The 24,195-nt window shown below is 45.9% G+C and overlaps 1 protein-coding gene, 1 long non-coding RNA gene and 1 pseudogene across 2 annotated transcripts; all 3 read left to right on the top strand.

Moving 5' to 3' along the window:
• The first annotated feature begins 313 nt into the window (after positions 1–313).
• TMSB10 (thymosin beta 10) lies at positions 314–1,347 on the top strand. The gene is made up of 3 exons (XM_038561602.1): positions 314–462; positions 712–826; positions 1,057–1,347. Exons 2-3 carry the CDS (start codon positions 727–729, stop codon positions 1,089–1,091), a joined length of 135 nt encoding a protein of 44 aa, XP_038417530.1. The 5' UTR covers positions 314–462; positions 712–726; the 3' UTR covers positions 1,092–1,347.
• Positions 1,348–1,863: 516 nt separating this feature from the next.
• LOC111090637 lies at positions 1,864–6,741 on the top strand. The gene is made up of 3 exons (XR_005372485.1): positions 1,864–2,427; positions 5,147–5,551; positions 5,659–6,741. It is a non-coding gene; the product is annotated as an uncharacterized LOC111090637 (long non-coding RNA).
• A 4,195-nt stretch (positions 6,742–10,936) lies between these two features.
• On the top strand, positions 10,937–13,263 carry LOC100688892 (annotated as a pseudogene).
• The last annotated feature ends 10,932 nt before the right edge of the window (positions 13,264–24,195 follow it).

The raw sequence follows: 24,195 nt of genomic DNA, 5'->3' as shown, positions 1-24,195 counted from the left end.
ACACACACACACACACACCCCTCCCCCGCCGACCCCGCGCCCGTTCGGGGCTGGGGCGGGGGGGGGGGGCAGCAGATTCCCGGGGAGGGGAGCACAGCCCCCGCAGCAAGGCCAGGGCCCAGCGCCCACCCCCCACCCCGGTGGCGCCGACGGCGTCTGCCGCAGGGTGACGGCGACCCGGGGGCGCGGGGGGCCGGGGCCGCGCTCAGGAAGAAGGGCGCGCAGCCCGCGAGGCGAGGGCCCAGGGCGCGGCGGGGAGGGAGCGGCCCGCGCTGCCCCCGCCCCGCCCCCGCCCCCGCCCCCGCCCCCGCCCTCCGCCTCCCAGGACCGCCCCGCTGCGGCGGGCGCGGGGCGGGGCGGGGCGCGGCGTATATAAGGCGAGGGGCGGGCGCCGCTCTTTTGTCTCTTGCTGCAGCAACGCGAGTGGGAGCAGCCGGCGCGGGCTCGCAGCGGAACTCCTCGGTGAGCGTGGCCGAGGGCGGGGGCACGGGGGTGCGGGGGGCACCTGGCCGCGCGGCGGGCGCGCCTCCCCGACGGGACGCCCGGCCGGTGGGCCACGCCCTGGGGCGAGCACGGGGGTGCGGGACGCGCCCAGGTCCCCGGCCGCGGCCGCCGGCAACGCCCCGGCCCAGTGCCACGTCGGGAGGCGGCGGCGAGGCGGAGGGGCCCTGGCGCCCGGCCGCGGGCCAACCGCCTCGCTCTGCCCACTAGGGTCGCTCTAAGAACATGGCAGACAAGCCAGACATGGGGGAAATCGCCAGCTTCGATAAGGCCAAGCTGAAGAAGACGGAGACGCAGGAGAAGAACACCCTGCCGACCAAAGAGAGTAAGCGCGCCCCGCGCCCCCGCGCCCCCAGCCCGGCGCCCCCGCCCCACCCCGCCCCGCCCTTTTCGAGGACCCCGCCCCGGCCCCCCTTCTGTTCCCCGAAGCGCGTGTCTCCCCAGCCCCAAGCCTCTTTCTCGATCCCCAGCCCCCGGGGTGCCTCGGGGTGGGGGTGGGGGTGGGGGGTGCCAGCGGTCCTCATCCCCCCGTCCCTGCTTTCCTGCTCTCCACAGCCATTGAGCAGGAGAAGCGGAGTGAGATTTCCTAAGAACCTACAGGATCCCCCACCCCCGTCATCTTCGAGACACCCCAGTCGTGATGTGGAGGAGGAAGAGCCACCTGCAAGATGGACACGAGCGACAGGCTGCACTGTGAACCCGGGCACTCCGCGCCGACGCCACCGGCCTTGCGGGTCTCTGAGGGGACCCCCCCAATCGGACTGCCAAATTCTCCGGTTTGCCCTGGGATATTATAGCAAATTATTTGTATGATTAATGAAAATAAAACACACCTCGTGGCATGGCTGGCGTGGTCTGAGTCTTGGTTGGGAACGCGTGGGCAGTGTCGCTGCAGCAGAGCCCGACGCGCTGGAGTCGAGTCGCTGCCGCAGAGCGGGAGGGGGTCTCGGAACAAACGGCCGGTTTGCAGGGACCCTTTTTAATTTTGGCCTTCCCTGCTTCTCCCTGAGATTTTGTGGGTTATTATTAGCTGCTCAGCTCTTCTTCTGATCACACCGTGTAAAATTTAACCTCACTGTCGTTCCTGGAAGCTCTTTGGGAAAATGCATTTTCAGGGGAGCAGGATTTGGGTTTTTTTTTTTTTTTTTTTTAAGGATTTGCTTTTGATAAGCTTTTACCTTCCCACTGTTTCTCTGGCTTCATAGTTCTGATTCACACCCGGAAAGAGAACAGTGATTTAAAGTCTGAGAAGAAAGGGGTAAGCTGCTATATCTGGAATGTTGGAAATTGGGTGAGGTCACAAAAGTCTCCTGGAGGCTTTCTTGGAACTTAAGGCGGTGGAATTTAGAAAACAAAGGCGGGATCCGGGAGGGAAAACCACAGCAGGAACATCAGAGCTGGAGGGAACAGCCTAGCTTTTTGTCTTTCAACCCTAGTGCAGAACCTTCCACAAAAGCTAACCGTTAGAGGGAGTGCTAGGCTGAGCTGCCTCCTGTGCTGGGAGCAGCCGGAAGGGTGGGTGTGTGGAGGGAGGGCTGGGACCTAGCAGCAGAGCCCTGCAGGGTTACACCCTAGAGAAGAGGGAGACCAACCCAGAAGGGAGGAGTGGATGGGAGGTGGGGAGCCTGCAGGGCGTTCTGGAATGGAAGAGACTGGCTTATGGTCCCAGGGGTGAAATTTTCTCCTAAAAAGGGAGGTGAGGACACCTTCCTTAGTGATTTGTCCCACATTTTTGTCTCCCCATAACGGGCTGGATGCTGGGTGAGGAGTAATTTGAATGAGGTGTGATCCCTGTCCACAAACCTAAAACCCTGGTGGATAAGACAGGCAGCCACAGTAGACCAGAGCAGGGACAGCTAGGCTAAGGGAGCCACTGCCCATTTTGCACAAAGGAGTGATTCCGCAGTGAGACCTTTGCTGTGGAGGGTGAGTGCACCTAAGGGGGTGGGGATGTGGTAAGGAAGGAAGAGAGAGAAATACCGGGGGGCGGGGGGGGGGGGGGGGGGGGGGGGGGGAGGGGGGTACGCGAACTTTCACTGAGGGTCTGCTTTGAGCCAGGGATTGTCTTAGGATTTTTAGTTCTCAGAAACTATTAAGACACTATGATAACTATCCCATTTTGTAGATGGGGAAACTAAGGTCAAAGAGGCTAGGGAATTTGCTGAAGTCACACAGCCAGTGAGTAGTGAGCCAGAATTTAGGACCAAGGATGTGCTTTGGGGGATTCCATAAGCCAAGGTTTGGAACATCTGTTGTGTCAAACGTTTCATGAGATTTCATGAGCATTTACTATTTGAGCATAATCGACCCTGGTAGGGTCTATTGTTAGGAGGTTAATGAAAAGGGAACAGAAGAAATCACTACTCCCTTCAGACAGTAACAGTAGGTCTGCTGGTGAGAAGGGCCCTGAAGGTAAAGCAGGCTGGGTGTGGGGAGACAAGTGTGCCGGGGCTGGAGAGGGAGTGGAAGTGACCAATTTTCAATAGGTCAGTCAAGGGAGGCCTCTGGATAAGACAAGAGGTTCCAGGAGGGGGAACACAAATGCAGGGGCCTTGAGAGAAGAGTGTGTTGGATGACCCGGGGCAGAAGCAGCTGGGGTGGAGTGAGCAAGCCGCAGGGAGGTGAGGTGTGAGAAGGCAGGAGACAGAGGAGGCAGATTTTGAAGTACTTGGCAACTGTTACAAGGTTGGTTGCTGATAGGTGCCTCCTGACCCCTCACCCCAAGCACCCTCCACCTCTGAGCTCCATAGGTGCTCCTCATGGGCACTTCAAATCCTGTCTGGGCAGTCAACCTAAGGCCTCTTCAGCCCCAGCCTCCTCCCCAGGGCCTTGTCTGGGACACCAATCGCATGTTCTCTCCCTTTGGATTCCACAGACTCCCTGACCCCAGTGGGTCCACCCTGGAGAGCAGAACCCCATTTCCCAGGGCCCCCTGACTTAGAAGATTCCCGTGACTTTCTCATCCCCTCAATTCAGTCTGACACTATCTACCTGGAGTTAATGCAAACCCCATAGATCAAGGGCTCAGTTCCACAAGACAGCCCCCTCCTCCCACTTCAGACCCCAATCCCAATCTACAAAAGATGAACATAAGCAACCCAATGACCCAGCAACACCCTTCCTACTTACATATCCCAGAGAAATGAGTGTATGATCCACCAAAGGATATGTTCCTGGCAGCCTTATTCATATTAACCAAAGAGCAAAAACACCCCTTATGTCTCTCAACAGAATGGATAGACAAATTTGATATATTTGCACAATTTCTCAATCATTAGGTTACTCAACAATAAAAAAGAACCAAGTACTAATATCTAATTGTATGATTTTATTTCGATGAAATTCTAGAAAAGGCAAAAATGATTACTAATAATAAAAGTCAGCAGAACCTCCCAGGGTGATTAAAATGTTGTATACCTCGATCAGAGTGGTAGTTACAAGGGTGTGTACATGTGTAAAAAACCATCAAGAAGAGCAGCCCGGGTGGCTCAGCGGTTTAGTGCCACCTTCAGCCCAGGGCCTGATTCTGGAGACCCAGGATCGAGTCCTGCGTCAGGCTCCCTGCATGGAGCCTGCTTCTCCCTCTGCCTGTGTGTCTACCTCTCTCTCTCATTAATAAATAAATAAAATCTTAAAAAAAAAAATCAAGATAAATACTTACAATGAGCAGTCACATGCAGTTTGCTGTCTGTGTGTTTTACTTGAATGAAAAGATTTTTTTGGACACCTGGGTGGCTCAGTGGCTGAGCATCTGCCTTCAGCTCAGGTCGTGATCCTGGCCCGGGGATCAAGTCTTGCATTGGACTCCCTGAGGGGAACCTGCTTCTCCCTCTGCCTGTGTCTCTGCCTCTCTCTCTGTATCTCTCATGAATAAATAAATAAAATACTTTTAAAAAAAGATTTTTTAATCCTATGAAGAGCTAAAGATTCCCAGATTCTAAGGCAATATACAATTAATTCAGAGGAAAAAAGCTGAAAATTGTGTAAACAAGCCCTCCTGAATATTTTCCCCACTTTGAGTGACCCTCTTTTTTCTTTTTTTAAAGATTTTATTTATTCATGAGAGACACAGAGAGAGGCAGAGACACAGGGAGAGGGAGAAGCAGGTTCCTTGTGGGGAGCCCGATGCGGGACTCTACCCCAGGATCCCAGGATCACGCCCTGAGCTGAAGGCAGACCCTCAACCACTGAGCCACCAAGGTGCCCCTCCTGTCTCTTTTCTAATTAGTCAAATATTAACCAACCTACCAGACCCTACCAATCACCACTTTCTCTGATTAGCCCTCTTAGATTTCCCAGCAAAGACATTCTCTTTCTCCTCTCAGCTCCTATCTTTACCTCTCTGCTGGTACCTGGGCACATGCATCACCTTCCTGTCTGGACTGAATAGAGAAGGATTCTTATTAATTGAAGCCAGCACATAATACACTGTAGCCAGCACATAATGCATACTTAAATAAATACTTCTTGAATTACAGCTGAAATATCACCTGGCCTCATCTTGGCTATGCTAAAGCCATGCTGCTACCAGGCCCAACCACTGTCTGAATGTTGGTTCTATTATGCATTGACAGAGCCCAAGCATGGTGGGTATGTGAAAGTTACCATGGTGCAAGAAAGCCAAACATCTTCATTTCCCTCCTAGAGCCCAGTTCAGGACACAATGCGATTACAAGGAGGAGAAATATGGTTAATTCACAATTGAGGCTGTTGACGGAAAGCTGTATATTACCCAGAGAGCAACTGTGAGTCTCAATCAGTTAAAAGATTTTAGATATTGGACTGCTGATTTCTCTGAAATACAGAGGCTGTGTTCTGGTTCATTTTAATTCGGCATGCCTTTTTTGAGCATCCAGTGAGTGTCTATCACTGCACTAGGCCTGTAGAAGCTGCAAGATGTGAGCCAACCAACTATACAAAAGGCAAAGTGAAATAAATGCCGAAGAGAAGGTGTACAAAGGAGTGGTGTCTGCACGGGAGGCTGCCTCATGTGAAAAGCAGCATTTGAAGACCTTGAGGAGTGAGAAGGGAAGCAGGGCTTTCTGAACAGGTGAAGCAACGCACAGCAATCCCACATTCCTGAAGGGAGAGGGAGTGGTTCAGTGGAAACAGAAGCCTCACAATGGGCTTAGAAAGATACTTTTTTTTACTCTGTAGACAGTTGAGAGCCACTGCAGATTTTGGAGGCTGAGACAAACTGATCTGAGATGTATTTGATAGCATGTGAAGGATGTTGTGACTGACATGGAAGGTTATCTATCCAACGTCCACCACCAGCACACCAGGACACACTCCTCATCCCCTCCTATCCTGCCTTCTTTGTGGTACATGCAAGTGCAATTTTATTTAGACATGAAGCAGGTGATGAGCTTCAAGGGGTCAGCTCCAGGAGCAAAGTTTGATTAGTATAAACATACGGCACCCAGGGGTTCAGCATTATAGAAATTTCTGAGGGCGTTTTGTTTCAGTTTGGCTATCATAATGATTAGGGAATACTGTTGATCATAAACTGGGATCAGGAATACTAGACATCGGGGGATCCCTGGGTGGTGCAGCGGTTTGGCGCCTGCCTTTGGCCCAGGGCGCGATCCTGGAGACCGGGGATCGAATCCCACATCGGGCTCCCGGTACATGGAGCCTGCTTCTGTCTCTGCCCCTCTCTCTCTGTGACTATCATAAATAAAAATAAATAAATAAAAAAGGAATACTAGACATCCAGCATGGCATATGACAACTCCATACATCAAAGATTTGTGCTGTGCCTTACATGGCCTTCTTTAAAGACTCTTTATTGTAGTATAACATGCATATAGAAAAATGCACAGATCTTAAGTATACACTAAAATTTTTTAAATTAAATTAAAAAACGAGTGTACAGCTTGATGAATCTTCCCAAACTGAACACAACCTAGTGCCTAGGAGAGTCATATACCTATTTTAATTTCGAATAGGATGTATACATTTTGCCTACTTTTAAACTTTAGCTAAATGGACTTATAAATGAATCACTACACATTTGTATAGATGAAATATCTCTATAATTATGTGACTCTAGCAAAAACAAATTCTGCACAAATTTTGTATACACTGCATTTTCCAAGAATGCAACTAGCACATAAATGTAAATTGAGGGCACCTGGGAGGCTCAGTGGATGAGCGTCTGTCTTTGGCTCAGGGCATGATCCTGGAGTCCTGGGATCAGGTCCCCACAGGGAGCCTGCTTTTCCCTCTGCCTGTATCTCTGCCTCTCTCTGCGTGTGTTTCACATGAGTAAATAAATAAAATCTATAAAAATAAAAATAAAAAATAAAAAAATAAAATAAAACAATAAATCTAAATTGGGAGATGCCTTTTTTGTTTTTTACCTCAGAGCTTTCATGTCACTGATAGTGATATTTTTCTTGGCTTTTGAATTGTTGATGCAACACAATTGTATCAGTGTTCATTTGAAGTCGCTGGATTAATGGTAATGCTGTGTATAGGTGCAAACATACCTAAAGTACAGATTGCTTCTTTAGCTGCAGAACATTGCTATGCTGTATTAGTCAGATTTTGATAGGTCATACTGCAGTAACAAACTCCAAAAATTTCAATAGCTTACAACAACAAATTGTATTTTTATTCACATACACATCAGTTGAAACTCTGTGCCAGTTGCATGTGCCTTTATTCTGAGAACCAAGCCAAAGGCACAGCCCCCATCTGGAACATGCTCTTGTTATGGGAGAAGGAAAGAAGAATGGCAGAGCCATACAATGGCTTTTCAAACTCTTCTCAGATGTGGAACTTCCATTCACATTCCATTGACCAAAGCAAACCAGAAAGCAAGCCTGACATCGATGAGACACTTTAGGGTTGGTGTGTATAATTCTGCTACAGGGAAGACCAGGAATAATTGGGAATCATGATAATACAATTAATCATATATGCTGAAATGCAGACATATAATTTTTTTTTATAAATTCTATTTCTTTACTTCACCTTTATATTTCCTTTTTTTTTTTTTTTTTTAAAGATTTTATTTATTTAGGGCAGCCCAGGGGGCTCAGAGGTTTAGCGCTGCCTTCGGCCCAGGGCGTGACCCTAGAGACCCAGGATCGAGTCTCACGTCAGGCTCCCTGCATGGAGCCTGCTTCTCCTTCTGCCTGTGTCTCTGCCTCTCTCTCTCTCTCTCTGTGTGTCTCTCATGAATGAATAAATAAAATCTTAAAAAAAAAAAAAGATTTTATTTATTTATTTATTCATGAGAGACACAGGAAAGAGAGGCAGAGGCATAGTCAGAGGAAGAAGCAGGCTCCCTGCAAGAAGCCCGGTATAGGACTCTATCCCGGATCCCGGGATCACACCCTGAGCCAAAGGCAGATGCTCAACCGCTGAACCACCCAGGCATCTCTCACCTTTATATTCCTATGAGGGCTGGTATCGATTTGTTTTTAAAGTATGTGTGAAAAAATAAAAATAAAAAATAAAGTATGTGTGAGAGTAGATTAATTATCTTTGATTTCCGTTTCGAGAAAGAGAAGTGTTACAAGATATTTGATGCTAAAGGAGATGTTGGTTCTAAACAGTTGGAAATTAACAGTCTGAACCAACCATGGCAATTTTATTATTACCTTTGCAGTGATTGGCTTAGCAATAGATATGGATTGATAAAAGAATAGATAAGGGTTGCTATTCTGGTCAAGAAGACCCAAGAGGAAGCCTGCTGTGGGACTTCTGGAAAGACTGAATTGCTCCTTAAGGAGGACTTAAGAGGGGCACCTGGGTGCCTCAGTCAGTTAAGCATCTGCCTTCACCTCAGGTCATGATCCTAGGGTCCTGGATGAAGCCCCATGTCAGGCTCCCTGCTCAGTGGGAAGCCTGCTTCTCCCTCTTCTCTCTCTGCCTGCCACTCTGCCTACTTGTGCTCTGTCAAATAAATAAATAAAATCTTAAAAAAAAAAAAAATAGGACACAAGTAAAAGCATTACAGACCATTGCAGGAAGATGTTCTTCTTGAACCATGACAGTTATTTTGAAGCCATGAAGGGAAATGCAACACACTGAGAGTGGCAAAGTGGAAAAATTACAATAATCTGTGTACTTGATGAGCTCTTGAGATGCTGAGGTTTCTCGAAAGTGCCTTATCTTTAAATATTTTGTTATGTGAAACATTACATTTTTCTTATACTTAACGAATCTGTAGTTGGGTTTTCTTACTTGCAGTCAAAAGTATTCTACAATGATCATCTGGAATGGGAAGTCTGGGTGCAAGAGATGCTGGTTTTTGGGATATGGTAACCATCCAGGCAAGAAGTAAAGATGGCTGAAGTAGGGAAAGGCCAGTTTATCCACGGTGCAATGTTGGTCAGTGTTTAACAACCAGCTCTCACAGTCAGGGTGCAGGTAGGTAAGAGCTGATCTGTAGCATTTGCTGATTTCTATGATGTAAATATTGCCAATCTTAAACTGTCAAGAGTTTAACAATCAATTTGCTCCCTTCTGAAAATTTAACAATTGAATCTTTGTGAGTTGGTGGCAGTCAGCTCCAGCACACCAAGGGCTGTGGGGATAGAAAATCAGTACAGTTACAAAAGACTTTCCAGAGGGAGAAATATTAAGACTTTAGATGATGTGGGCAATTACAGAAGTTGTAATCTGACAAGCAGAAACTTTTATATGTCTCTGTGACTTCATTTCTGTGTCTCAAGTTCCAGGGGGGACGACCAAAGCGTCCAATAACCAGGGCACTTCCCAGAAAGTACATTGGGAGACACGGTACTGCTTTGGAGATTATATAGTCCCCAAGTAAGTATCATAAATTAACTTTATGGCCAACATCTTGTACAGAGACAATAAAATGGGCCATGTCATTGGCCATGATAAAGTTGGTGTCTCTGGCACTGAGCCCAGGGAAGGGCAGGGTCAACTTAGAAGACATCACAGTGTCAGAGAACTGGCACCAGGCTAAACCCTGGAAGCTGCCACTGGTGGGAGCCTGGGTGGAAGCCCGTGGTGGGAAAAAGCAGCAGGGTTGGCCAGAATCAACATGCTAATTAGGGCCAAAGTGGAGAAGCTATCAATATTCATCGACCCATTGCTTTCTCCATTTATTCAATCACAATTTATTAAGCATCTGCTAAGTATTGGGTCCCAACATAGGTAGTTGCTCAGGATAAACAAAATGGATTATCCTGGACATTCTAACACAGGTAAGATAAACAGGTTACCTGGATTAATGACAAAATATAGGATCACGGGATACTGTATTCTGGTTTAAAACTAAATGGGCACCAAGCTTAATTTTTATCTCTCCAGTGAAATTCAGAAGACTGAGCTCATAAGATGGGGTTGACTTGGCCCTGGTGTTATTCCAGCATTTACTCTGAATTTCTGTGGCATTCATGTCTATCACTGTAATGCTAAATCGATGTACTGCATAGAAGTCAACAAGATCAGAAAGACTTGGCTATTAATTAGAAGATTAAAAAAACAACAACAACTATCAGCCCCATGAATGCTATCTAAAGTTGTCAAGCACTCACACCACAGCTAAGAATTGTTCTACATTGTAGAAAAATCCTATTCTCTAGGAAGGCAATTCTGCTCCAAAAAGCTGACACTCTTACAACAGTAACAGCACAACAGTGCAGCCCAAAGACCTTCATCTGAGGCATCTGTAGCTGAAAAGAACCTGTTTTTGAATCACTGTTTTTGTCCAAATGTTATCTCATGTCAAGCTGTCCCTTATTTTGTTTCCTGCTACTCAGATGCCAGGTTATTTGATCTGGCTTGTTCTTAGAAAAAAAAAATCAGTAGAGTGCATAATCATATCATGTGGATTCTTTGTTTTTTTGGTTAAAAAAAAAAAAAAAAAACTTGGGGCAGCCTGGATGGCTCAGCGGTTTAGAGCCATCTTTGGCCCAGGGCGTAATCCTGGAGACCCAGGATCAAGTCCCACATCGGGCTCCCTGCATGGAGCCTGCTTCTCTCTCTGCCTGTTTCTGCCCCCCCACCCCCGTGTGTCTCATGAATAAATAAAATCTTTAAAAAAAAAATTATCCAACCAGTCGTAAGCAAAAAAGGATTTATTTATTCATGTAAACAAGAGATCCAGGAAGTAGGTAGGTTTTGCTTCAGATGTGGCTGATGGAGATAGCCAAATGATGTCACCTGGTCTCTCTCTCTCTCTCTCTCCATCTTTCAATTCTGCAATTTTCTTTCTTCCTTCTTGGGCTGGCCTCTTCACTCATGGTGACAATACAGCTGTGCAGCTCAAAGACTACATTCCCCCAAAGTGTGAAAACAGCAAAAATGAGAGAATGTCTCTCCTTCCAGTTCAAACAAAAAGCCTGGACCTAACCTTCACCTGCCAGAATTAGGTCAGGTGTACCTCCCTGACCCGATCACATTGGCCAGGTCAGCCTCACTAGAATCACAGGAACATTGAGTAGAGATGGCGTAGATTTTTTTAAATTGAAGTATAATTGACATGACATATTAGTTTCAAGTGTACAACATAATGATTTGGTATTTTCATACACTGTGAAATGATCACCACAATCAGCCTAGTTACCATCTGTCACCATACAAAGTTACAAAATCCAAGGAGTAGATTTGTAAGTGAAAATTAAGTACTATTATTAAGAACAGGGTAAATGGGTATTAAGCACCCAAACTCATCATTGTTCACCACAGTCACATGCTAAACTGGTGTATAAAGATTCCATATTGGGCTCCTGGGTGGCTCAGTTGGATAAGCAACTGCCTTTGGCTCAGGTCATGATCTCAGTGTCCTGGGATCGAGCCTCACATCAGGCTCTCTGCTCAGCAGGGAGTCTGCTTCTCCCTCTAGCTCCCCCACACACACACTCCCTCTTCCTCCCCCTTGTGCTCACCCTCAAGCTCTCTCTCTCTCTGAAATAAAATATTTAAAATAAATAAAGGCTCCATATTAACTTCTTAGCCCCTGGGGACTACATGAGTCTTTTTTTTTTTTTTTTCTACATGAGTCTTAACTTGGTGTAGATAGACTTGAACAGGTGGAGAATACCTAACTTCTGTCATCATGGCCCTTATTCCCAACGTTCTTACCAAAAAACTAGGGCTGGAGCAAGGGCTCTGAGATTAAAGACACACACACACACACACACTCCACCTACATATATACGTGTGTGTACATACAGAGAGAGAAAAAGAGATTTTTAAGGAATTGGCTCACACAATTGTGGGAGCTAGCAAGACCAAAATCTATACAGCAGGTTAGCAGGCTGGAAACAAGCAATTCATCCACGTTACAATCTTTTATTTTTTTTTTTTTTTCCACGTTACAATCTTAAGACAGAATTCCTTCCTACACAGGAAACCTCGATTTTTGCTCTGAAGGCCTTCAACTGATTGGATGAGGCCCACCCATATTATGGAGGGTAATCCCTTTTACTTCAGGTCAGCTGATGGTAATTTTTTTTTAAGATTTATTGACTTATTTACTCATGACAGAGAGAGAGAGGCAGAGACACAGGCAGAGGGAGAAGCAGGCTCCGTGCAGGGAGCCCGATGTGGGACTCAGTCCAGGCACCACAGGATCACGCACTAAAACAAAGGCAGACAACTCAACGGCTGAGCTACACAGGTGTCCCCTGATTGTAAATGTTATTTTTTTTTTTTTAATTTATGATAGTCACACGAGAGAGAGAGAGAGAGGCAGAGACACAGGCAGAGGGAGAAGCAGGCTCCATGCACCGGGAGCCCGACGTGGGATTCGATCCCAGGTCTCCAGGATCGCGCCCTGGGCCAAAGGCAGGCGCCAAACCGCTACGCCACCCAGGTATCCCCAAGGTGATATATAAAATTAACCAGTGCAGTGCTTGAGGTTGATTTGTCCTTTCATCCTGGCAGGCACCAGATTCCAGCAGGCATTGTCTCCAGCAAGGAACAGAGAATGCAGAAGTCCGGTTCCCACCCTGACCTAGGGCCAGAAAATGACCCTAAAGAAACTATATGGCGGGATGCCCGGGACGCCTCTCTCTATGCCTGTCATGAATAAATAAATAAAATTTTAAAAAGAAACTATACGAGAGATAATGGAACAGAAAGCTGGGAGGAGCCTCAGCTCTGAGCATCGACCTCAGAGCCGCCGTATCAGGCTTGGGTGGCCTACTTGGTGAGGTTGACTCTTTATGAGGGAGAGGAAGAAACTTCTATGATATTCAAGTCACTGAATTTTTGGGAGTTTCTGTTACATACAACGGAGCTCAATTCTATATAACACAGCTCTTTCTCTGTCGCGCGGAGGTGGAAGCTCCTGTGCAGTCAAGCCCCGGCTACACTCCTGGCCGAGGAAGGCATTGCTGCTGGAGGTGTAATGGCCCTTACTACTGCTTCACAAGAGGTGCTGAGGCCCGCCCTCCTCCACGATGGCCTACCTAGCACGTGGAATTCGCGAAGCTGCCAAAGCCTTAGACAAGCGCCAAGCCCATCTTTGTGTGCTTGCATCCAACTGTGATGAGCCTCTATGTATGTCAAGTTGGTGGAAGCCCTTTGTGCTCAACACCAAATCAACCTAATTAAGGTTGATGACAATAAGAAACAATAAGAAACTAGGGGAATGGGTAGGCCTCTGTAAAATTGACAGAGAGGAAAAACCCCATAAAGTGGTTGGTTGCAGTTGTGTGGCAGTTAAGGACTATGGCAAAGAATCTCAGGCGAAGGATGTTATCGAGGAATACTTCAAATGCAAGAAATGAACAAATAAAAAACTTGGTTTTTGGTCTTCAAAAAAAATTCTATATAATACAAAAAAAAAACAAATAAAATAACTCATTTAAGAAATCGAAAGACTAAACAAGAAATCATTATTTTAAAAGAGCATAATTCAAGATGACAGAAATAAGATTAGAGAATTGTGGGGCTTTTAGTATAAATATAAATGTTTTAAAAATCCTTGTGAAGGAGGCACCTGGGTGGCTCAGTTGGTTAAGTGCCAAACTCTTGGTTTCAGCTCAGGTTATGATCTCAGGATCATGAGATGGAGCCCTGCCCTGCATGGACTCCACTTGAGATTCCCCCCTCTTCTTTCCCTCCTCCTCTGCTCCTCCCCCTGCTCACATTCTCTTGTTCTCTCTCTCAAATAACATCTTTTTTATTTTTTAAATATTTTATTTATTTATTCATGAGAGACACAGGCAGAAGGAGAAGCAAGCTCCACGCAGGGAGCCTGACGTGGGACTCCATCCCGGATCTCCAGGATCAGGCCCTGGACCAAAGGCGGCGCTAAACTTCTGAGCCACCCAGGCTGCCCCAATAACATCTTTAAAAAAAAAAAAAAAAGAAATCCTTGTGAAGGACTCTCAGTGTCAAAACCATTTTCCATCACATTTTTTCAAGAAAGGTACATCAGTTTTCAGAAAGATAAACTTAGGGTGTTAATATAAAACAAAGTAAAATTCATGTCATAAAACAGTAAACAAAGAGTGTTGTTTAATATTGGCAATCACTATTTTAAAAACATCCACAAGCTTTTATCCACCGGATAACATCATGAGCTGTGCGCACACACACGCACACACACTTCGCACATCATAACTTAGTGGAGTGCCAGGCCCAGATGGTTTCGCAGATGATTTCTCTCAAAGCTGCAAGAAAGCAATAACTTCAACACCTCAAAATTTGTTTCAGTAGCTAGAAAAGGACATATGTCTACCAATACATTTTGCAAAGCAAAAAGATCCTGAAAACAAAATCTACTACGAATATTGTTGCAAAATTCTAAATAAAACACGTACTAACAAATTTAATCAGGAAGCACATTAAAATAGTACTACTATAATGCTGCTAATTAAAGTTTATTACAACAATGGGGGCAGCCCCGGTGGCGCAGCAGTTTAGCGCCACCTGCGGCCCAGGGCATGATCCTGGAGTCCTGGGATCGAGTCCCACATCGGGCTCCCTGCATGGAGCCTGCTTCTCCCTCTGCCTGTGTCTCTGCCTCTCTCTCTCTCTCTGCATCTCTATGAATAAATAAATAAAGACTTAAAAAATATATTTTTAAAAAAAAAATAAAGTTTATTACAACAATGCCAGGATATTTCAGTTTCAGGAAATCTATTGTCATAATTCAGCTCATTAATTGACAAAAGGAAAAAAGCATATATATTTATCTTGCTATGAGCCCAAAAGTCAGTTTTTATGAATTTCAACAGCTATATCTGATTTCTTAAAGTTCTTGGTAAACTAATATATGAAATACTTCTTAATAGAATATAAAACTATTTGGTTCATACTAACAACTGTGAATCTGTGAAACAGAGTAATTTCCACTATAGACTTCATCAACCTCATAAACACCTACAATAATATCCTCATGTAAATGTAATAAAGACATCTCTAGAAAATATTGCTACTTTATTAACAGCAAAAGCAGTGTCCTTACAAGGTGCGAAGCAGATCGGTGGGTGCCTCCGTCATTCCCACCCAACAGGCCCCTCTCTTCCAACTAGATTGCTGTGCTGGTCCCTTAAAAAAATTCTAGGGATGCCTGGGTGGCTCAGTGGTTGAGGTCTGCCTTCAGCTCAGGGCATGATCCCAGAGTGCCAGGATCGAGTCCCACATCAGGCTCCTCGGAAGGAGCCTGCATCTCCCTCTGCCTGTGTCTCTGCCTCTCCCTGTGTGTCTCTCATGAACAAATAAATAAAATCTTTCCAAAAAAATTCTAGAGGCCCCAATAATGATAGAAACAAGGCAGACGAATAGCCTTTGGGCCAACACTGTTCCCATCACTAATGCCCAGCTCTTCCTGGAGGTGCAGGGGGCAGTAAGAGCCCTGCACGGCTGCTTCGCCTTCTTCTGACCACAGGCTCAGGGTGCTGAGGGGGCTCTTTCAAGAACTTCTCCTGGATTCTGGCCCACCCAGACCCCAGGCCTAGTTTATGGCCTCCCCAAGCCAGGAGGGCATGAGCTGATCCAGGGCAGGTCCAGGCAAGGTGGACGCACAGGGCTGATATTTTATGGCTTAAGCATCTTGAGAGGATCTGATGACTCAGCCAGCAATTTCTTGAGCTAACATCACCCATGTGGTAAGGAAATGAGGCTAAAAGTGTTCGGGATCAGCTGTGGGGCAGAACCGGGGTAGAAATGCACCTCAAGCAGGACTCTGCGGGGCTCAAGAGATCCAGGGGCCATTTAGAACAAAGAGAAGCTTGTGATCCAAGAGTGCCAGAAACGTAAGCCGGCTTCCCTGTCGGCATCCTCTTGGGATTGCGGAGTCCCCAGAAGCATAGACGCGCGCCATCTGGTGGCTCTCCGTGGAGGTGTCCACAGAATAGAGAGACCCCAGTAACTGAACCCACGCGGACCAGCAACTCCCTCCACTCGCGGCGGCGGCGGCGGCGGCGCGCAACTCCTGCAACACCAGGGGGCGCCACTCTCAGAATCCAAGTGAAGTGGCCCTTGGAGCGAAGCGCTGCGCGGGTCCCGACTGCGTCGGCCTTTCACGCACCCACCACCCAGCGGAGGGAGGGCTGCTCCTGGAGCTGGTTCTTGGAGGAAATGGGGAAGGGGAGAAGGGGCCTCCGGACTAGGGGCATCTGCCCTGGACAGAGGTGCCAGAGGGGCTTGGCACGTTCGATGGTAGAGCGGCAGTGCCGGGGGAGCAGGTGGGAGATGCGGGGGAAAGGGAGGAGGGGAGAGCTGCGAAGGGTCCCCAGGGTCCGGGCAGCCGGCTCGGGCTTTCTCCTGGGCCCCGCATTTTAAATCTAAGTAGCGGGGGGATCCCTGGGTGGCGCAGCGGTTTAGCGCCTGCCTTTGGCCCGGGGCCCGATCCTGGAGACCTGGGATCGAATCCCGCGTCGGGCTCCCGGTGCATGGAGCCTGCTTCTCCCTCTGCCTGTGTCTCTGCCTCTCTCTCTCTGTGACTATCATAAATAAATAAAAATTTAAAAAAAATCTAAGTAGCGGGCAGGTGTGCATCGTTAAGCCACCTCTCTCTCTCTCTCTCTCTTTTTTTTCCAGCTCTCTCTTTTAAGAAAATCTGAATTGGGGCAGCCCGGGTGGTCAGCGGTTTAGCGCCGCCTGCAGCCCAGGGCGTGGTCCTGGAGTCCCGCGTCGGGCTCCCTGCATGGGGCCTGCTGCTGCGTCTGCCTGTGTCTCTGCCTCTCTCTCTCTCTCTCTCTGTGTGTCTCTCATGAATAAATAAATAAATAAAATCTTAAAAAAAAAAAAGAAGAAGAAAGAAAGAAAGAAAGAAAGAAAGAAAGAAGAATAAAAAGACAAGAAAGAAAAAAAAAGAAAGAAAGAAAGAAAAAGAAAACAGAAAGAACTAACGACAAGACCGACAGAAAAAGAAAGAAAAAAGCCAGAACCCCAGACAAGAAGAAAAGCCAGACAGAAAAGAAATCTGAATTGGAATGCTTGTGGAGAGGAGCTTGTGCCCTCGCCAGGGCCCACCGGCCCCTGTAGTCGGCCCTACCCGCAGCTTCGCCCGTTTACACTGCACCTCCAGCCCCTGAAGCACGTGGGTTTATGACCCTGTAAGGGCATGGGGTGCTGGCTCTGCATAGCACACCTAGGAACTGACAGGGAACAGACAAGCCTGCCAGTAGCAGGAGCTCGAGCCAGGAGCCTCTAATCCTTCGCACTGGGTGATGGGGGTGGGGGGTGCCCCTAATCATCATCACTGGATTGTGACCTGAGATGCCCAGGCTCTCAAGGAAAGGCTGCTGCCCTGGCCCCCGCCCAGGCCAGGCCGGAGTTCTGCAGGACTGCTTTCCTGTCCTTGCTTCAGATCAACGCTGTCTGCTCACCCCTCTTAGAAGAATTGCCTCTTCCTCCTGGCTCAGGATTTCATTCCGTTTAGACTCTGTCTTCTCTCGGGAAAGCACTGGATGTTTTAGGGGGATTCCAGACCTCTTCCATGCAGCCTGCAGGAGGCCATAAGCCGGTTCAGGTACGGAAGGGCCAAGCTGGAGGCCGAGGTGCCGAAGACCAGGGACCTTAGAAGGGAGAAAGAGTGCCATCTGGTGGCCATTTCTGCAACACGGAGAACTAGGACACATTGTATTTTTGTTGTTTCTCTCCCCTGAGCTTGAGCAGAAAAAAGCCAGAGAGTAGCAGAGTACCTAAGGGCCACATCCGAACAGAAACAACACATTCAAGACATCCCCTCTTAGGGCGCCGGGGGGGGGCTCAGTCAGCTACGTGTCTGCCTTTGGCTAGGGCTGTGATCCCAGGGTCCTGGGATGGGGCTCCCTGCTCAGCGAGGAGCCTGCTTCTCCCTCTCCCTCTGTCGTCCCAACTCGGCCCTGCCCTGACTCATGATCTTTCTATCTCAAATAAATAAACAAAATATTTTTTAAGGCTTTATTTATTTATTCATGAGAGACACACAGAGAGAGGAAGAGACATAGGCAGAGGGAGAAGCAGGCTCCCTGCAGGGAGCATAATGCGGGAGACTCCATCCAGGTACCCAAGATCATGCCCCAAGCCAAAGGCAGACGCTCAACCTCTGAGCCACCCAGGCGTCCCTAAATAAAATAAATATTTTTAAAAACAAAACTAAACATTTCTCTCTTCTGCCACAACTGACCTCCCCTCTGCTCCCCAGTCACACATACCCCTCTGGTGTTACTCCTCTGTTGGAATGCCTTCCCTCCATCCTGGCAGGAACGTGTACTCTTCCTTGGAGACCAGGCTCAACGGGAATCCCGCCAGTGTTCAGTGTGGCTAGTGCCTTTCTCCCGTATTCCCCCAAACCTGGCCAAACCAGTCCTGCACTCACCGCAGTGTGGGGTCAATGCCCTGGCTCCAGTCTGTCTCCCACACCAGGCGTGTGCTCCTTGAGCAGTGCTGAGTAGCTTCTCCGTCCCCTCTTCTGGTATCACAGTGAGTCTTGCGAGAGGCACTCGGAGGAACAAGATCTCAGGTTCTCACTGGTGATCCCTTCTGACTCAACCACTGGGGCCCGGAATGCCAAGATTTGGCCTTGAGCTTGACTCCTACAAACCCCAGGGATGGCAGCAGGGTGTGGCATGGGAGATCCTTTCTGAGTTCCTGACTGCCATTGTTCACAGTCTTCAAGAAGCTTCTTCCTGGGCAGCCCGGGTGACTCAGCGGTTTAGCATCACCTTCAGCCCGGGGCGGGATCCTGAGGTTCCGGGATCAAGTCCCACATTGGGCTCCTTGCATGGATCCTACTCCCTGGGCGCTGCCCTACCAGCAGGGCTTCTAGGCTAACAATTCTCATTCATCATTCCATTTCTGTGTTTACCAAGGAACTTTAAGCTTGAGAGTTTGGGATAAATAAAAGGAGATACAGCTTTCATAGAGAAGGTATTCAAAAGACCCCCAAAGGAGAGTGTCAGTAAAGCCTTCGGGGCTTCAGCTGGATCTCCCGTGGGTCTGTTCTCCTTCCCAGCTGCCTTTCCACTCACACTCACACACTTGTATTGGGCACCTCTCAACACAAGCCTGATTTGAGTGGGGAAAGTCTTGCATGTGTCCCAAACACAGGCACATTGTGTCACAGGCACATAGTCATTCATGTTGCCTTTACTGCTGACCACAACTAGGAGGCCTCACCACAGCAGGTAGGTCTGAAGGCCTTTTGAAGAATACTACCCCTATGTGTACTACAAGATTGATTGCAACTTGCTGGAATTCAAGTAAATATGAGCTCCTTCCCAGACAATCTTGTCCTTGTGTTGGTGTATTCTAACAGATATAGGTTGTAGTATGAAAGCACTTTTAACTCTCTATTGTCCTTTGCTTGCTTCTGCCCCCCTTTCCTAAGTGAGTTCTTCCATAGTGGTCCATCTCGCAATATTTTCTTCTTAAAGGAAAATGGATATCTTACTTCTTTTTACTGATCAGGTCTGTAAATGTGTACTAAAAAAAAAATCAGAGTTTATTTAAAAACAGAATAGTTCATTTAAAGAGGTCTTTATTGATATTGTGATATGCATTAATTCCATTTGTTACTGTTGGGCACAAAAGCCTTGTTTACAAGGGAATGGTAAACGTTTATACCATTTTGTTCACTGTATTTAGCAGACATAACTGTCTCATAGTTACTGATTCATGATGTAAAGAAATGTGACAATATTCAGGTATGTGCTTCCTGAATGTTTCAAATTACAATCTGTGAGCACTGTTGACACCCACAGGAGATAATAAAATTATCTGTGCAAAGGTGAAAAAACAAATGGCTGTACAGGGCCTGTGACCCCTCCCCACACTGCTTGCCAAGAGGAGACAATACCATGGGGCTCAGATATTTTCTTATTTAAGGATCACAATATTTGGAGTGCAATATCTGTGTTTGCTGATCCTTGCTGTGGTCTCCCTCGCCAATGGTTTTGTCCTTCTGAGAGAATTTCTCGTTTATAGGTCTGCCCTTCCATCTTAACAAGATATGTTAAAATAAGTTATTCAGAGAGAAGGAAAAGGATATAGATCAGAAAATCAGATCTATAAAAAGAAGAGTATTAGAGAAGGAATAAGTAAAGGTAAAATAAAGGGTTCTTTTCTGATTCTTAATTGATCTAAGATAATTGTTCAAAGTTATCATCACAGCCATGTATGTGGTGCTATTTGTGATACTTCTGAACTGGCATAGAGTGATTTAAAAGTAGGCTTCAGGGACGCGTTGGTGGCTCAGTGGTTGAGCATCTGCCTTTGGCTCAGGATGTGGTGCTGGAGCCCCAGGATCAACTCTCACATCAGACTCCCTGCATGGAGCCTGCTTCTCACTCTGCCTACGTGTCTGCCTCAATCTCTCTCTCTCATGAATAAATAAATAAAATATTTAAAAGGAATCAAAAAGTAAAAAAATAAAAGTAGGCTTCGATGCATTGTAACAAACTCTTACAAATTCTAGGGTAACCACTAAAAAGAGTTTTTTCGAGAAATATAACTGATATGCTAAGAGGAGAAAAAGGAAATTTTTTAAATACTCAAAACCAGTAAAGGCAGAAAAAGCAGAGAAGATAAGAAAGAAAGAAAAGCAGGGCTTAGATACCTATATATGAGCATTCATAGCAGCATCATTCATGCAGAATTGCAAAGGTGGAAACAACCTCTTCCACACAATAAATGTCCAGCAACAAATGAATGAATAAACAAAATGTGTTATATCATTGTAATAAGTTATTATTCAGTATTAAAAAGGAATTAAATTCTGATGCATGCTACAATATAGATGAAGCTTAAAAATATAAGTGAAACAAACCAGACACAAAAGGACAAGTATCATGATTCCATATCTATAAGGTACCTAGAACAGACAAATTCATAGAGACAAAACAGAACAGAGCTTCCCTGATGTGAGGGCAAGGGGGCTTGGGGAATTATCATTTAATGGGTACAGATTTTCTGCATGGGATTGTGAAAAGTTCTGGAAACAGATAATGATGATGGTTGTACGACACTGCGAGTTTACTTAATGCCACTGAACTATACACATAAAACTGGTTAAAATAGGGGTGGCCCCTCAGTGGCTCAGTTGGTTAAGCGTCCAACTCTTGATTTCAGCTCAGGTCATGATCTCAGGGTCCTGGGATCTAGACCCACATCTCATCGGCATCCAAGCTCTGTGCTCAGCAAGCTTGTCCCTCTCCCTCTGCTCCTCCCCACCTCCAACTCTAAAATAAATAAATAAATAAATAAATAAATAAATAAATAAATAAAATCATTTCTAAAATGAAAATGGTAAATTTTATGCTATGTATATTTTATCACCATAAAATAAAAAGAAATAAAGAACACTGTCATGATTGAAAGTGTTACAAACATGATAGCTACTAATGTAACTAAAGCAATGATCAATGTAAATGTGAGTGGCCTAAATACACCAACTAAAAAATAGAAAGTGTCACAGTGGATTTAAAGAGACCCAGAAAGGGATCCCTGGGTGGTGCAGCGGTTTAGCGCCTGCCTTTGGCCCAGGGCGCGATCCTGGAGACCCGGGATCGAATCCCACATCGGGCTCCCGGTGCATGGAGCCTGCTTCTCCCTCTGCCTATGTCTCCGCCTCTCTCTCTCTCTCTCAATGTGTGACTATCATAAATAAATAAAAATTAAAAAAAAAAAAGAGACCCAGAAAAAAAATAAAAATAAAAAAATAAAGAACCCAGTTAGTATTATACTATATGTTGGCAAATTGAATTTAAATAATAATAAATAAATAAATAGTCAGTTATATGTTGTGTACATGAAATCCACTTTAAATATGAAGACACTGGGATGCCTGAATGGCTCAGCGGTTTAGCCCCTGTCTTTGACCCACAGTGTGGTCCTGGGGTCCCAGGGTCAAGTCCCACATCAGGCTCCCTGCATGAAGCCTGCTTCTCCTTCTGCCTGTGTCTCTGCCTCTCTCTCTCTCTGTGTATCTCTCATGAATAAATAAAAATAAAATAAAATAAATATATATATGAAGACATGAATAGATTAAAAGTAAAAAAATGGAGGAACTTCCTTCTACTTGCTAGATGGGATACTGTCCATCTCATGAATTATTTAATAAAGCTGATTAGATATTCAAAAAATAAAAGAAAGAAGAAAGAAAAGAAAGAAGAAAGAAAGAAAGAAGAAAGAAAGAAAGAAAGAAAGAAAGAAAGAAAGAAAGAAAGAAAGAAAGAAAGAAAGAAAAGTAAAAGGATGGAGAAAAACCTACCACACTAACACTATTCAAAAAAAGCTGGAATCACTTTTTCGTAGGGCCCCAACAAGCCCTATAAACCAGTTCTCAAAGTGGGGCTCCCAGACTAGCAGCATCAGCAGCACCTGGGAGCTTGTCAGAAATGCCAATTCTCAGGCTCCCCTTGGAACTTTCTGAATCAGAAACCCTGGATGGAGGCCCAGGATCCGGTGGCTTAACAAGTCGGGGTGGGGGGGGGGGGTGCGAGTGGCAGGTAGAAACTGATGTTCAGAACCTGTTCAATTCTGAGAGCCACTGCCCTACAGGTAGCAGGAAATATGGGTTTTGTCACTGATGACCTTTATCCTCTTGGGCAAGGCATTTCCACCTCACAAGGAAAATAGAATGTTGGGGCTTTTAGACAACTTTTAGACAATGCAGACTTCAGAACAGAAAAATATCAGAGATAAAGAGGTCAACTCTCCAAGAAGATATAACAACCCTTAAGCTGTATGCATAACAACAGTGTTAAAACACAGGAGACAGGGCCACCTGGGTGGCTCAGCAGTTAAGCTCTGCTTTCAACTAGGGTAGTGATCCTGGGGTCCTGGGATCAAGTCCAGCATCAGGCTCCCCATGGGTAACCTGCTTTTCCCTCTGTGTCTCTGCCTCTCTCTCTCTCTCTCTCTCTCTCTCTCTCTCTGTGTGTGTGTCTGTCATGAATAAATAAATGAAAATCTTTAAAAAGACAAAATACAGGAGACAAAAACTGATGGGACTACACATAGACAGATTCCCTAGTGTAGACTTCCTTCTCTCTCTCCATGAGGGACAGATCCATCAGGCAGGCAATCATAAGGGCGTATCTGAACCAAATAGCACCATCCATCAGCTGGATCTCATTGACATTTATAGACTCCTTCATCCAACAACAGCAGACTACACATTCTTCTCAAACTCACGTGTAGCATTCACCAAGGTAGGCCATATCTGGGCTGTAAAGCACACTTCAACTGATTTAAAAGAATAGAAAATCATGCCAAATCTGCTCTCAGACCAAATGAAATTAAACTAGAAATCAATAGCAGAAAATTAACTGGAAAATCTCCAAATATTTGGATATATTAGTATATGTTATAACCGTTAAATGGATATATTAATATAAGAAAGAATATATTAAACAAGGGTGCCTGGGTGACTCAGGTGGTTAAGCATCCACCTCTGGCTCAGGTCATGATCTCTGAGTCCTGGGATGGAGCCCCAGGTCAGGCTCCCTGCTCAGCAGGGAGTCTGGGGCTCCCTCTCCCTCTGCCCCTCCTCCTGCTCGTGCTCTCTCTCTCTCTCAAATAAATAAAATCTTTAAAAAAAAAAAAGAATATATTAAACAGCACACTTCACAAATAACATATGGGTCAAAGAAGTCTCAAAATAATCCTTAAAATTGTAAAATATTTTTAAGTAAATGAAAATGCAATTAATCGAAATTTGTGAGATGCACCGAGAGCAGTGCTTAAAAGGGAAATTTATTTTAAAAAATAAAGGGAAGGGCAGCCCCGGTTGGTTCAGTGGTTTAGTGCCACCTTTGGCCCACGGTGGGGTCCTGGAGACCCAGGATCGAGTCCCATGTTGGGCTCCCTGCATGGAGCCTGCTTCTCCCTCTGTCTGTGTCTCTGCCTCTCTCTCTCTCTATGTCTCTCATGCATAAATAAATAAAATCTTTTAAATAAATAAATGGAAATTTATAGTACTGATACATGTTACAACATAGATGAGCCTCGAAAACATGCTAAATGAAAAAATAGACACAAAGTCCATATACTGCATGATTTCATTTATATGAAATGTCCATTATACACAAATCCATAGAGACAAAGTAGATTTGAGGCTGCCTGAGGCTTGGGAACATTTCTCCTGGGGAGTACATTTTGAATCACTACTAGGTGGATTTCTTTTTGGAGGGATGAAATGTTCTAAAATTGGGACTTCCCAGCCTCCACTTGGCTGGGTTGGTCAATGTGACACAAGATGCTTGTCTTGGAGTTGTGAGTTTGAGCCCCACATTGTGTGTAGACATTACTTACAAATAA

Source organism: Canis lupus, chromosome 17, assembly GCF_011100685.1.
Source record: "Canis lupus familiaris isolate Mischka breed German Shepherd chromosome 17, alternate assembly UU_Cfam_GSD_1.0, whole genome shotgun sequence".
Classification (NCBI taxonomy): domain Eukaryota; kingdom Metazoa; phylum Chordata; class Mammalia; order Carnivora; family Canidae; genus Canis; species Canis lupus.
The sequence above is the reverse complement of the archived record's forward strand: the minus strand, read 5'-3'. Positions and strand labels throughout refer to the sequence as shown.